This window comes from Cucumis melo, chromosome 4, assembly GCF_025177605.1.
Source record: "Cucumis melo cultivar AY chromosome 4, USDA_Cmelo_AY_1.0, whole genome shotgun sequence".
NCBI classification, from domain to species: Eukaryota; Viridiplantae; Streptophyta; class Magnoliopsida; order Cucurbitales; family Cucurbitaceae; genus Cucumis; species Cucumis melo.
This window is the reverse complement of record NC_066860.1, coordinates 16,889,166-16,904,010: the sequence shown is the minus strand read 5'-3', so window position 1 is coordinate 16,904,010 and position 14,845 is coordinate 16,889,166. Positions and strand designations below refer to the sequence as shown.

Genomic DNA, 14,845 nt, shown 5'->3' with positions numbered 1-14,845 from the left:
GAATATACAAAAGATTTAAAAAATCAATAGTATTAGAAGTATTTATGGTAATTATATAATATTTAACAATTTTAAAGATAATAATCAAGTGTATAACAATATTTTTAAAAAAATTACAAATATAGCAAATTTTATCACATTAACTTGTATGGTTTACAAGTGATAGACTATCAATGATATGGAACCACGATGGTTTGTCGCTGTAAACTTTGCTATATTTGTAAATTTTTTAAAATATTGTTATATATGTTAACATTTTGATTATGATTGGTATATGCGCGACTATATCAAGTATTTTAATTAAAAACAAATTGAATTTTCATTATCATTCAATTAACCAACTCTAGTGCACATTTACAATATTTCTAACACTATTAGCAAATAATATTTATGCATTGAAACCTCGTAAGAGAAAGAAAAACTAATGAAGTAAAGGTGAAATGTTTTAAAAGGTGAGGAAAATCCAAACTTATTATTGATGAAAATACACATTTGTACGTTATCCACTCAAATTATGTTCAGGGATAATATATGAATATGTAAGTAAATGCCAAAAGGTATTATTAGAATATATAAATATGTGTTTGTGTACACCCCAACCATATGCATTTAATATTAGGAGAAGCATAAACATGACCCAAATGTGAGTAAATTCAACATACCTAACTCTCATCCTCAAAAAAGATCATGGCATTAAAATCTTGGGCAGCCACTACTAAATTCTTGTCTATATATATGCATTTCTCTTTTCCAACATTTATTTCAATGATTATGACAATTAACCATTAGACTTTCCTCATTGCGCTTATAATTGAGGGAAAATATGAATTTGATTCTTCCAAAGCTAACTCAGTTAGCTTTGTGGCCACTAAAATCGATAATATATCCATTTAAATTTTGAACTCTGTAAATATATATCAATTTACACCCTTCCTCATCAGATTTTGTTTGAAAAATATTGTCTGAAATTTATAAGTGTTTGAATGAAACTCTTATATTGTCTAACTCAATTTAGACTATATGGTAAGATTACATATGAAAGTCATTAATACATCAATTATTACATATGTCACGTAGATTTCTCCAGATGTTGGATTAATAAAATAGTCTATTAAAACTAATTATTATTATTACATATGTAGATTTCTTAAGATGTTGGATTAATAAAATAGTCTATTAGAACTAATTTATATATTATTTTTCACAAGTAATATTTTTAACTACAAATTTAATGATGTACTTCGTTCAACTTTTTTAGGGTTTCATTTTAATTAAAATAAAAATTGGAGTTTTTGACGTGGTTTTTCTCAAAAATATTCAAATAAAAATGGCTTTTTGAAAAACAATTTTTTCTCTAGTCAGTCATTTGGACCCTAAATGTATTTGTTTATGAAATTTTAGGAGTTTAGTCGATGAAAATTATAAGTCTCACTCGATGTGTGGATGCGATAAGCAAATATCATTCATATGACCCACATGGTATCCAAGTGACTCTTCAAGTTCCAACTCATCATTAAAGGCTAAAAATTTAGCTTGAAAGTTAATCGTTCTATGCTTCACAGCTGATCAATATCAATTATTTGTATCATTCTCCCCTTCTTCGAAAAGATTTGTCCTTGAATCTTAAGTTCGTCTTGTAAAGGCATTTTGAAGTCATTATCTCAAGGCCGCTCTAATAGTTGAATGGTATCCACTTCTTTTGTATGGAATATTAACTTCATGAGTGTTGCATTCAACTCATTTTTTAAGGTCTCCTCTAAACCATCAAGATCAAAATAATAATAATAGCACAAAATGTGTGTTAGAGTTCAAAGTATGCTCGCTCTCATGATTTTTGTATTTTCTTTCACTTCTCTTAATCAAACTGACTTTCTTTTCGTTTATCATCAATGTTTCACATTTCTTTATGTTTTGAGTCTCTTCTTTTCTCATCACATTTTTATAGTCTTTGTCTTGACTCCAATCTCAGGTGTCTTGCCACTCTCCATAAGTACTAATTCGAATTTTGATTCTTCTCTCAAGCTTTGATGATCACCCTCATTTATCTCAAAGACCCTCTTCATTATTCAAACCTTCCTTTTGTTGAAATTTATGTCTTAAAACTCGTAGTTTGTAATCATATTCTATTCAATAAAGTCGTTATGGAGAAATTGAATACTATAATCTTAAATTGAATAAACTAAAATCCTCAAACTATTTTAAGTAAACTTGAACTTTATGTAGAGACATAAACATGGATTAAGTTCGAGTAAATAGCCTAAATAGTCTATGGTATATGAATAAAGGTTGGGGGCCTTATTTAGAGATACTATGGATGCGACCCGCTTTGTAGTTAGTACACACAAGGTAATCCTAAATCGTTCATGTAGACACATGAAAGTGGGGGCATCCTATGTAGAGGGTTTACTTATGACTAAACCATGAAATAGTCACTTTTACGTTATAACACCGTTTACTGTTTAAAACAGACTATCTCGATTATTAATAACCTATATAACTTAATCTCAATCTTGAGCTAACTTTGAACTCTTGTTCACACGAGATTATCCTTAGATTTGTATAGGTGAGGGCAACTCATTAGCGTTGGCCCAATAAGCCTCCCATTTCAAGGGTAAGATCGGGTGGATAGTTAAGAACATAGGGTGCGAGACATAAATCATTCCTACCCGCTTTAGGGTTAATAGATAGGTTGTTCTCTTAAGGATTAAATCCAAGTCTTAAACAAGGGGCTCCACCCTCTCATTGGCCCGAGAGGGATTCGGTTTATAGCTTGGACCTTAAACCAATTGTTCAATAGTGGATCATAGGACTTAAGAAGAAAGATGTAGTCTTAGAGGTAAAATGGTACTTTTCGATCCAGCCGAGCTTACGAACAACCTGTGAAGGATTAACTTACTGATCATGGTTATATCAAATGGACGCAAATATATCTATAGTGAGGGGAGTGCAACTACAGGACTTTATTGGAATGACATGTTAGTTAACGAATATTGAATAGTCCGGTATAAAAGAGTTTAGTCAGTTAATCTCGAATCGTTAGAGCCCATGATATATAGATCCATTAGGTTCCCCTACTATCTCATATGGGATAAACTTATAACAGTATAATGGAATGAGTCGAATTGTTGGAATTAGAAGAGGAGAGAGAAACTGACAAGTATATGTGATACAGTCGTCGGTTTTTAGTTTACAAATAGAGATTTATGTTTAAATGAGATTTAAATATTAAAAATATGAATGCGGATTCATACTCGGAAGCTCGGAAAAGATGGAAATAGTCAAAGTTGTAAAAAGTCAAAATGTTGACTTTTGACTTTGAAAAGTCAAACTTTGACCGGCAATATATTCAAATGTAATTTGAATCTTGAGAAAATGAATACGGATTAATGCTTGAAAGGTCAAAATTAGTCAAGGAGGTCAAAATGGTCAAAAGTCAAAATGTTGACTTTTGACTTTGATTAGAAAGGTCAATGACCATTTTGCCCCTTAACCAAAATTGGTGGGAAAATCCAACAATTTATTGGATAATCCCACTAACCTTAGTGGGCTAAGTGGAGACTCATGGTGATGACATCAAGCCCACTAAAAGATAATGATATGGTCTATAAATTCACTAATGGTTGTGAGGTGTTGGGCTTTTGTGATTCTTGCATACCATTTTTTTATGTAATTTGTTTATAAAATGATAGTTTTTTCATTTTTTAAAAAACTTTTTGCCATTTAATTTTTTACCTAAAATAATAAAAATTACCAAAGCATATCCATAATACTATTCTATAATTTCCATCACTCTCTCACTCTAATCCTTTTTCCTTTGGATCCCACAACCCGGTTCTTCGTCTGGAGGATAGCGGGTCAATCTAGGTGGTAGTTCAAACCTTAATCGGAGCTTCAAACATAAGTGCTTTCTAAAAAAATCCTAATTTCTAAGTTTTTACAGTTTAGGGTTTCTAGTTTTTCAAATGCAATTAGAGTATAATTTGGATCCTATTTCCGCTACGCATGTTTTATTTCTATCACCTTTTTTACCGATGAATCATTTCTATCACCTTGAGATTTGGTTGGTCATCTTCAAAAGTTGGAAAATCTACTTGTAATAGATTATGTGATTTGATTCTTTCTTGTCTGTTCTTGCAACTTCAATTTTTCATTCAAATGAGTAACGTAATTCATAATTTACGTAACTCAACCAAATTTTCTCGAATATCCTTCCAAAAATTATCATCGTTATTGTTGGTGGCACAATTATTCCTTCTTTTGTGAAACAAAGCATAAGATTTCTAAATCTAAAACTTATGCAAATTTTGCAGTACTTTTACAAAATCAGGCAAAAAAGGTTTCAATCTAGCTTGCTTAGAATGTGAAAAGTCACAATATTGCAAAGCTTTCTTTTTTAAAAAATGAAAAAGAAGACTTTTGTTTTTTTAAAATTTTTTCAGCTATCGAAATAAGTATGAAAACAAAGGGAAGATGAAAAGTCACTTTTTTTTTTAATTTTCTAGCAAATAGTTAGAAAGATGAGAAACAAAAAGAAGATGAAATGTCACAAGAAAAGGATGGATACATTGATATTTGGTCAAAAAACAAAGATGAAAAAAAAATAATAAGGAAAGGATATAATCTATTTAGAGCCAAAGTTCTAATACCAAATGATAAACAGAACTACCTCAATCACATTTGAGAACTCTTCTTATTCTAGGTGAACCTCCACAACAGTAATAAGAATAACCTCAATTAAACAAATAGCTAAACAACTTCAAGAAAACTAAACAGATTTTGGCTTGGAACATTGATCAAAGATAAAGAAGAAATGAGAACTTGTTCCTAACTTCAAGATTTTGAACTCTCCACAATCTAATTGATCAAACTAGATTGAAAGCCTTAAACATGCATTCTATTACAAGAATACAAAGAAAAGCACAAAGCTGGAGAGATAATACTCTACGAAAAAATTCATTTAAATTCAAGTTTGTATTCCCTCAATAAAATGCGAAAACTACAACTCTATTTATACTAATTAAAATGTTATATGAAGAGACTGGACATTTAATTTTATGCCCTCTTAATTTTAACTCCTTTAATAAATAAAAATACATAACATTAAATAAGTCATATTAAATATGTGAATGAATCTGAATTTCAAGATTCATTGTGACCCATAGATGTCCAAATGACTCTTGAAATTCCAACTTGTCATTAAAGACTAGAAAATTAGCTTGAAAGTTAATCGTTCTATACTTTAGCTAATCAATGTCAATTATTTGTTTATCATGATATGTCTATCCAAATGAAACATAATGAATTGTCTAAACTTATATACTTACAAAGCTTTAGGATTTAAATTGATATATTTTGTTCCAAAATTTAAATTGATGCCTCAAAAATTAGAAACATTTCTAAAAGAATGGGAAGGAAATGATCCCATTCTACAACATAGCTTTTGAAAATTTGAGATACATATATTTTGAGTTAAAATTACAATTTTAATTAGTTTTTTTCTTTATTTTGCAATTATTTGGTATCTGAACCGTTTGTTAATTGTTTAACTTTTCATTTTGTTTTAAAAAATTAAGCGTGGGAACAACTTTAGTTTTATATTTAAGAAAGACGTTAATCATTTTTTTAAAGAAAATGAATGGAAATAGCTTAATTTTCAAAAAGCAAAAATAAGATGGGACCTAATCTTTCAAACAAATTTACACTCTGAATTTTAATATTTTTTAGAATTTACACTTTTGAATTTTCAAGGACTTGATAAATAAAAACCGCAAAGTTCATACACTAAACCTATAATTTAATATTGTTAATGCCAATACTTGGAGGAGAAAAAGTACATTTAACCTTCATCTGACAACAACAATAAATTTGTAGTTTGGAGAAGAACATGACCTACAAAATTAAAAGACTTGCATACCGGAGTAGTGTATGTCATACAAGCTCCAACATTTAAGTCAAAAAATGAAGTCGTCCAGCAAGTAAGAAATTTGAGTATTAGAATTTAGAATAACATTTATTGAGACTATATGATGCATTTATAAAGTGTCATTTTAGAAAATGGGAGTTTGTGAGGTGTGTTGGTTTCAATTTGAGTGTAAGACGGCTTCTTCATCGTTGGGTTGGGAGACGCATAATGAGACATGCCTCATTATGAGAAATCAACCTTATTACGAGACATGTTTGGGTCAGTTCCAACTATCTTTTTCTAAAACCTAATTTGGTTGTAAATTGCCACTTCCAACCTAAATTACACTATTTTCATGACTTTGTGTTGTATTAGATGTCAATTGACAATTGTGGCCTTTATCTAAAATCAACCTATAATCAAATTTTATTTTCATATAGATAAATAAATAAATAAGGCAATGCTATTATATCAACTACATAGTGTACAATTTTGATTGTCAAAATTCTAGTTCTTACAAAGTATTGCAAAAATGTCTACTCTTTTTCTTTTGTTAAGTTCGAAAATTCCACCCTTTCAATATGAAAATTGGTAAATATAAGAAATATTATACAAAATTACTGAAAATATTTTTAAAATATAGTCTTTCATGATAAAATCTAAAATTTTATTATATTTTATACTATATATTTGTTCTATTTTATTATATTTGAAAATATGTTTATTTATATCATATTAGGATACTTGTAAATATAGTAATTAGATTCAAAATATTTGCATATATAAAAATATTTTAAAAAATTTATAAATATAGCAAAAACTGTCAATAATATGAGTTTATAATCACTTATAGACTATGTTGAATATATTAATCTATTACAGATTTTGTTGTATTTGTAAATTTTTTAAAAATATTGTTATATACTTAATTATTAATTACTCGATCATATTTAATAATAATAATAATAATAATAATAATAATAATAATAAAACAAAAAGACCTTCCAAGTTTGAAACAGGTCCAGAACAAGAAAAACTGAGTAACCGTATTTTAAGAAAACAAATATTGTAAATTTATTCCCATTCCCAACATCAAATCAAAACTCCAAATTAGTTGGTGTATCAATTCCAACCAACTTTAAACAAACTACATTTTTATAGATGAACTAATTTGGACTCATCATTAGAATTTCATTTTAAAACTTGTGATTATATAGCTTTTGCAAATGTAGAAATACTCTCTATCATTAGGTCCGGTTGGTCCAACCTAGCCTTAAACAGTACTAAGGAAAGTTGTTTGCTTTACTTCTTAGACTTTTTTAGGAAATGTTTATTTCAATCTCTTCTATTTTGATTTTGTTAATCTTTTAAAAAAAAAGTCATTTATTTCAATTTCTACTATTTTGGTTTTGTTAATCTTTTAACAAAATGGTTGCTCATGAGTTAGATTATACATTACACTTTTTAAAGGTTTGAAAACTAAAACAAACTTATTTAAAAGCTTTAAAACCAAAATAGAACAAGATTCAAAGTTGGAAAACCAAAATAAAATTTAAACCAATTAACTAAATAACAAATCCAAACTCAATGGATTAAGACACTAGTAATCTCACTACTATCATATTCAAATCTTTAAACTAAAAAAAATGGAGACTTAAGAGGCTGAGAGAGATTCCCAAACAATTGCTTCTCATGAAGTTAAAAGTGAAAGATTACATAAATGAGAGAAAGCTTTACAAACAATTGCTTCCCATGAAGTTAAAAATTATTAGAGAATACAGTTCAATAGAAGCAAGAGGCTTCCATTGTCTTTCAACAACTTAAAAAAGTAAAAGAACAGAAGCACATGGATTCAATAATTATAACCTCAATGTGCTTCCATGACCCAAACAAACCTCCAATAATTTCATTCCTTAACTTTTCTATAATAATAATATTGTGTGATTGGTGAGAATGCCAATCAAAAACAGCTAACTATTTACACATAAATCCCCACATGAAATATTTCCCAATCTCAAGACCTTTTCTTCCATCAGTCTGTCGTATATTTTGTACAACTTCACCAATGGAGAATGGCCAAAATGAATGAGTTTGTGTTTGTTTTCATGGATTCTTCACTTTCAACTTTAACCAAAAAAATATTATCAATCACTTCAACACTTAACTGAACTTCCACCTATCCGTTAGCTGCAGATGACTTCGACTGAGAGTTTCTTCATCACGTTTGGACATGGGTCACCTCCAAACATCTCTGGCGCTACTGTTACGGTGCAGAAGTTCAGTCCGACGCAGGTCTGCGAGAATAGGGAAAGTTAGATATGAGTTGTAAGAGAAGTGGCATGGATGGATAGTAGAAAAGCTAAATGTTACTAACCCTTTGGAAAGCGTCATATGAATGATGGGCGTGGCAGCTTCCCTCTCTGAAACTTCCACATTCACCTTCTGGGGTTCCAAAGCTTGCAAACTTGACCGATGAAATCTTTTGGCCTGGGCCACAGGACAGGTGAGCTTTTGGCCTTAGGGGCTTGTTCACTTTTCCTGAGGATTGCATTTGCCAGTTCATAAGGGTCGGTTGCCATTCGTTGATATTGACACATACGCTATCTACATCTCTTCTAACTAGATGAATTCCGTTCGGGTCTCCACCCCATTCTTCAAACACAACCAACAGATTTCCTGTCGGTTTTAACCAAGAACGGGGAACATGGTACCTAATAAAACAGATGATCAAAGAGCATTTAGTTTATCCATGTTTGAACCGAAGACCTTCAGAAGTAGATTTGAGAATTCATTTTGGAATTTTGTTGCCTACCATCTCTGAGATGCTTCCCCGCAGTTACTTGAGCACTTCTTCTCATTGTATGTACCAGTATAATCACAGGAACCACAAGAACCAGTTGATTTGTAAGCAGGCCAGTAGCGCCCGAGGCTCTGACCATTTAACCATATTTGCCCTTTCCCCATACTACCCATGTCTAATGCTAAGGGCGAATTTCCCGCAGGGGCATTGAAAGTAGTCTGAATAGAAACAAGTCAAGATATGTAAGTGGCAGAAATAAAAGCCTAATACGATTAAATCACCTCTTTCGGTTTGAGGAAGCAACAAATGCAAACATTCCCCAACAACCATAGAGAATCACAAGATGAGGTTAAAACATAAGTTACCTTAAACCATGTCAGTGGTTGCTTTTGAGCAACGAGAGATCCCTGAATCCATTCGACAGATGAACTTCCACTGAGGGAATGAAGACTCATTGCTTCTCCATCCAAACCAATCTAATTGACAATGTGCAAAGATGGAAAATGTCAGACATGGTGATGCTGGAACATCAAACAGTTCTAGTACAGTATCAAAAAACTTAGTACGTACCTTATAAGTCCATTTCTGCCAGGTCAAGTCCCTTCTGCCCTCATCGAGACCATTCAGATTAACTGGGCCAAGGATGCCGGCATTCCACATCTCAAAATGTGGACCCACATTCTGAATCATATTCCAAGAGATCATAAAGTCAAGGAGCAATTCACAATCATAATATTTCATCATTTAAATGACCAAGTGAGAACCAACAAAAGCATTGATTTCCATTCTAAGCCTCTTCCAAAGGAAGAAAACTCACCGGGAGACCGACAGCAATACTTAGAAGTGCAATTTTATTATTCCCTGCCCTTAAGTTCACCTCCCTGCTAAATGTTAGCTTTGGGAAGTCTAAACTTCCATAAGCAGTTCCTGTAAAAGGAAAAATATATTTGAGTTCAAGATAAATCTTGATCATGAACCTTTCATTATTTAAGATATGTTGTTAAGAAATATTAATGGAATATACATTCACAGTTAAGTAGTGTCATCTGTTATAAAGGATAAATTTACGGTCATTCCAAATTCTCCCACTTAGATAACTAATGATGAAGATGAACCTTTAATCAATAATATTATACACACCTGCTAGTTGACCGTTGACGAAAACGTGCATAGCATGGCCCGCTGACAGGACCGTAAGAACAGGATACTTTCCACTCCTCAAAAATCCTTCATTAGCATCAATATGTACACTGAAAAGAGAGATTCACATATGATTAAATCTAGAATCTGATATGATTATCAAAAAGAGAACGAGAAGAAAAAGTTAAGAACAAAGGATTGTGCAAATATTCATCACTTACTCTGTTGTGTACCACAAGTAATCAGTAGCATCCCTTGTAGTATTTATCTGCTCTAGCAACCCCACTGTAGTAAATGCTTTCTCATTGTAAGAGGCTGGCTCTTCATTATATGCTTGCCATGAGAAACTTCCATGCATTGGAACGGGGGACATCTTCATTATCGCAGTTTGGGCACCAACCTACACACAAGAATTTGAATATATCCATTCAAAATCTTTTATGCTAAACTAATAGAAATGCAATGTTTAGTTTTTAGTTATTTCAAATAAATTTCCAAAACAAATGCAGACTTAACATTTGACAATTTATTAGTAGAGTTTTCGCCTTACCCTTGCAGTATTGAAAACTGTATTTTTACAGTCTGGAAGAATGCTAATAGACCAAGGCGGAATGTTGTAGTGCATGTTACCAAAAGCCACTGTGGCATACGATCTTGGGTTGTAATTCGAGAGGAACGCAGCACAAGCACCAGATTTTGATTTGAATACATGGGCCTATAAGAATATTGAATGTAAGAAGTTGAGTTTTGTAGGTTCATCAACTAGAATTTGCAGATAAAAGAAAATGCTCACCTCTTGATAATTCCCAAGTCGTGTCACAATTGGATCTCCGGATACAAGAGCTGGCTCACAAAGTTTAATTGCTCGATTCAGATCTTTAAGATGACCCCATTTAGGTTGCCTCAATAAGCCTGCATTCAGAGTCAAGTATATACCTCTCAGATGGATGGTTCTAGGGTACTATTTTAGGATAATGTTTTCGTATACAATCCATGATAGGGACACAATGGAAGAAATTATTTTAGTTCCTAGTGGAAGTCCCTTTCTAATATATTACTTCAAAAATCGGAAAACGGAGTCCATTCTTGTGGCTACCAAAAAAGAACTTGTAAAATGATGTCACTCAAAGAGTACGGCACAGGGGACAAAAATTACTTTACATTTTTAATTTGAAAATTCTTAGTATTCTCCTTGCAATTGCGAAGGTGAAAGAATTGAAGCACCAACTCTCCAAACATAATATATGATACAAGATATAAAAAGTAGTAGTTTCATAAAGATGTAACACTAAAGACGGGTACAAACATTTTGAGCTTACCGTATTCATCAATAGGAGCATCATAATCATAAGAAGTAGCGATGAAGGGACCACCAGCAGTTCGTCCAAAATTTGTTCCACCATGATACTAGAAACATAACAAAAATGACTCAAAATCAGTTGATTGATTAAATATTCTTTACAATAAGCAAAGGCAGCCAGCGATGAACCCTTACCATGTAGTAGTTAATTAATGCTCCTCCCTTCTGTATGAACCTTGCAACAGCAAAGGCCATGTCTTCAGCTGGTCTATGAGGAACCGCACCTCCAAACTGAGTAAACCTGTAATAGAAAAGAGAAAGAGAAGACGAGTAAAATTAGCCAGAAAGTAATAGATTCTTTTACTACATCCAAATGTGCCTGCCACTGCTTGCCATAGATGAAAACATGATATTAAAGAATGACAACTTACCATCCAGTCCATGCTTCCGTCCACATCTTGGGTTTGTAAGCTTTGTTTGGAGAGAAATAATCACAATAGAAACCATTGCAGGTGTTAATCTGTTAGAACCAAAACAATATACTTAGCCTAGTAGTTATTTGTATTCCTTACAGTATGATTAACTAGCAGCACAGAGAAAACATTAAAACAATGACTTCTCCAATCAAAATTTACCAATCAACTTTAGTGAAGTGACATCAGAATCTTTAATAGATGGAGACAATGGAAGCATATACTTTTTCCACAATTAACAGAATCCGAAGAATGTAACAAGAAGTTTAAATCAGCATTAAAGAGTCCACATATGTCAAAGGAAATATAATAATACAACAATCAAACAAACAGACAGAAGAACAGCAAGCATGATCCATGTGCAAAGCAAATGATTATTAAATCCATTTCCAATCAGCATTTAGAGTACACTAACAAACAAGACACGTGAAAGATTTAAAGTAAACATTGAGAATAAGAAGAAGAAGAAGATAAGGTAATGCTTACAATAGGATCTGGGGCATCATCTTGCTTGCACATGACCCATGGGACACCGGTACCAAGTCCCAAAGCCATTTGTGCGGCCCATTTTGAGTATGCTTTTCCTGGTGCACCAAGTTCATATTCCATAGGTCCATATTCATTCTCAATCTATACCAAATGATGAAAAAGAAAGATGCTTCGTTACTTTACAGAGTCATTTCATGTCAAGGACAAACTTTAAGAAAAATCAAGTGCATTCAGAAAGAAAAGAGAATCCATCTATCTTATCAGTGCAAAGATTTTTGTAGCTTACCTGAGATAAAATTATAGGACCACCTTGAGATTCATATAACCTCTCTGCTTTCATCATATTTACTATTTTCCTGGTAAATCTTTCCATTTGGAACTGGATTGTCCAAGACCAGAAGAGAAAATTGATTTAGAAAAGAAAAACAAATCATAATCATGTGACAGTATACAAAATTGATATCTCATATTCAAGACAGCAAAACACCTACCTTGAAAGGGGCATTATCCGTCCTGAAGCTGATACCAGGAATGTACTTCAGCCAAACAGGAAACCCACTGAGATAATTCATGAAAGAACATTTAATCAATTTCCAGAACTTTATGATGTTTTATTATATTCTTTCTTCTTTGAAACTTTTAGTAATAAGTAAACAAGAAGAGTTGCTAAAGATGCATTACCCAAAGTTCCATTCAGCACAAACATAAGGACCAATCCTGAGATGAACATAAAGCCCAGCTTGATGCACCAGCTTTACAAACCTAACCAGATCATAGTTTCCTTCAAAGTAGTACTGCAAGATGATGAATCAAAATTTTGCTTGAGTTTTCTATACTAGAAGAGGAAGAGCAAAAAGAAATTTGAGTAAAAATATAGTCCTCCATTACTTTGCCAGGTTCAGGTTCATGCCCATTCCAGAAGACATAAGTCTCAATCACATCTAGGCCTCCTTCCTTAGCCTTCTGAATAAGATCTGGCCACATCTGTTGGAGGCCAAAAAGAAAAAAAATTCCAAAATAAGTAAGAAAGCCCAGAAAAAAATCAATACATGCAAAGGGGAAAAATAATATGTAATTCATTATTTTGACGGACATCTATGAATGCACATCTGAATAGGCTCAAACTAGAAAAGAAGAATAGAAAATAGAAAAGAAACAACACATATACCACACAATGAAGCACATTCAAAACATCACCTCAGAAGTGCTTCTTGGATAGTGAATAGATCCTGAAATGAGAATCCTCCTCTGCCCATTAATGATAATAGCCTTGGAATCATAAGAAACAGAGGCTTGAACAGAAAAAACACCAAATAAACACAAAAAGCCCATTATCACATTCCACATTTTGAGCTTCTCCAGCTCCATTTCCACCATGAAAACAGAACAACAGCCCCAAACCCTCAAAAAGCTTAAACCAACCAAAGGAAATGAAGATAGATGAAGGGTGTTTTTGTGTTATTCTTCTTGTTCCTTTCCCCTAGTAGGCGCTTTATTCTATGCTTGTATAATTAGAGATTGTGGAAGGGGAAAAGGAAAATGGTAGGAAAAACAAAAGAAACCCAGCTGGGTTTAGGTTGGGTGAGGCCTTTTGTTACAGTAACTCTACTCTATTCTCAACTCACTTTTTCTTGGGGCTCTTCAAATAGAAATCATTGAAGAGAAAATAAAATAAAGTGAGGAAATTTATTACAAAGATTGGAGAGCGTGTGTTTTTATGAAGTGGGTTTTGGTTCTTGCATTGAAAAGAACGAGTCTTTTGTGAAAAAATGAAGATGCTCTTCGGCTGCTTTTAAAACAACTCGAAAATGGAGGAAAGAACTCTGTGGGACCATCTTCTTATTTGGCCATACTTCAACACTCACGCGGAGAGCTTCATCTAATCACACCTTAATTAAAGTATAAAAAAAAAAAAAAAAAAAAACCCTTTTTACATTAATTTTAGTTGAATTAGAGATTTAGTATCCATACATTCATTCAAATGGTATCGTGTTAGTTTTGTAATGTAGAGTAATAACAATCAACTATACATCTACTATTTGAATTTAGAATTTATATATTTAAAAAATAATAATTAATAATTTTAAAAACAAGTGATGAATTGAAAAAAATGGTGAGGATGTGTTTGGCTGAGAGTGAAGAAAAGTTATTCTGTTTATATATAAAAGAAAAAGAAGAATAAATTTATAAAAATTGTAACATTACAAAGATTCTTGTTGAACTCAATCCCTATGCTAAGCAGCGGGTTTCATTCCTACTTTACCGGCCCATTACTCCTTTTCATTTTGTGTCCTTCCCACGCTCCTTTATGGCGCGTCACCCTCTATGAACTCTAAATTATTAACTTTTGGATTTTATTTATTATAAATTAAATGCTTTTTTTAAAGTTATTAATTCTTCTCATAAGCTTCCAATATTAGTTTTTTCTCTTTTTAACTTAAACAACTATAAATTATATTCTTTACTCTTTATACATATAAAAAATTCAAATTTTTTATTTTATTTAACTTTTACTATCTATCAATGTAAACTAAACTCATATTAATTTAATGTTTTTACTCGAGGGCTAAAAAAAAAAAAATTAATCAACATTTTTTAACGTCGTTGCTTTCAAATATCTAAATTATCAAAAGTGAAAAGCGGCTAAAAATGTTTAAGAACAATAATAAGAATTTAAATTCTGTCGATAGTAAACACATATAGACTTCTACCAATATCTACTAATACATTGATGAAAGTTT

General features: G+C 31.9%; 1 protein-coding gene across 2 annotated transcripts; it reads right to left on the bottom strand.

Moving 5' to 3' along the window:
* Positions 1-7,572: 7,572 nt before the first annotated feature.
* LOC103490020 (beta-galactosidase 1) lies at positions 7,573-13,894 on the bottom strand. 2 transcript variants are annotated; one of them, XM_008449384.3, is made up of 19 exons: positions 13,302-13,894; positions 12,993-13,088; positions 12,786-12,898; positions 12,596-12,662; positions 12,391-12,483; positions 12,102-12,245; positions 11,574-11,662; positions 11,338-11,443; positions 11,162-11,249; positions 10,636-10,754; positions 10,393-10,557; positions 10,064-10,242; positions 9,843-9,952; positions 9,520-9,629; positions 9,273-9,383; positions 9,068-9,178; positions 8,715-8,920; positions 8,277-8,613; positions 7,573-8,196 (listed from the first exon to the last, which is right to left on the bottom strand). In XM_008449384.3, the coding sequence occupies exons 1-19, from the start codon at positions 13,479-13,481 to the stop codon at positions 8,086-8,088; spliced, it is 2,535 nt and encodes an 844-aa protein (XP_008447606.2). In that variant the 5' UTR covers positions 13,482-13,894; the 3' UTR covers positions 7,573-8,085. The 2 variants fall into 2 exon arrangements, with proteins under 2 accessions (XP_008447606.2, XP_050940336.1); XM_051084379.1 differs by having other exon boundaries at positions 13,273-13,868.
* Positions 13,895-14,845: the final 951 nt, after the last annotated feature.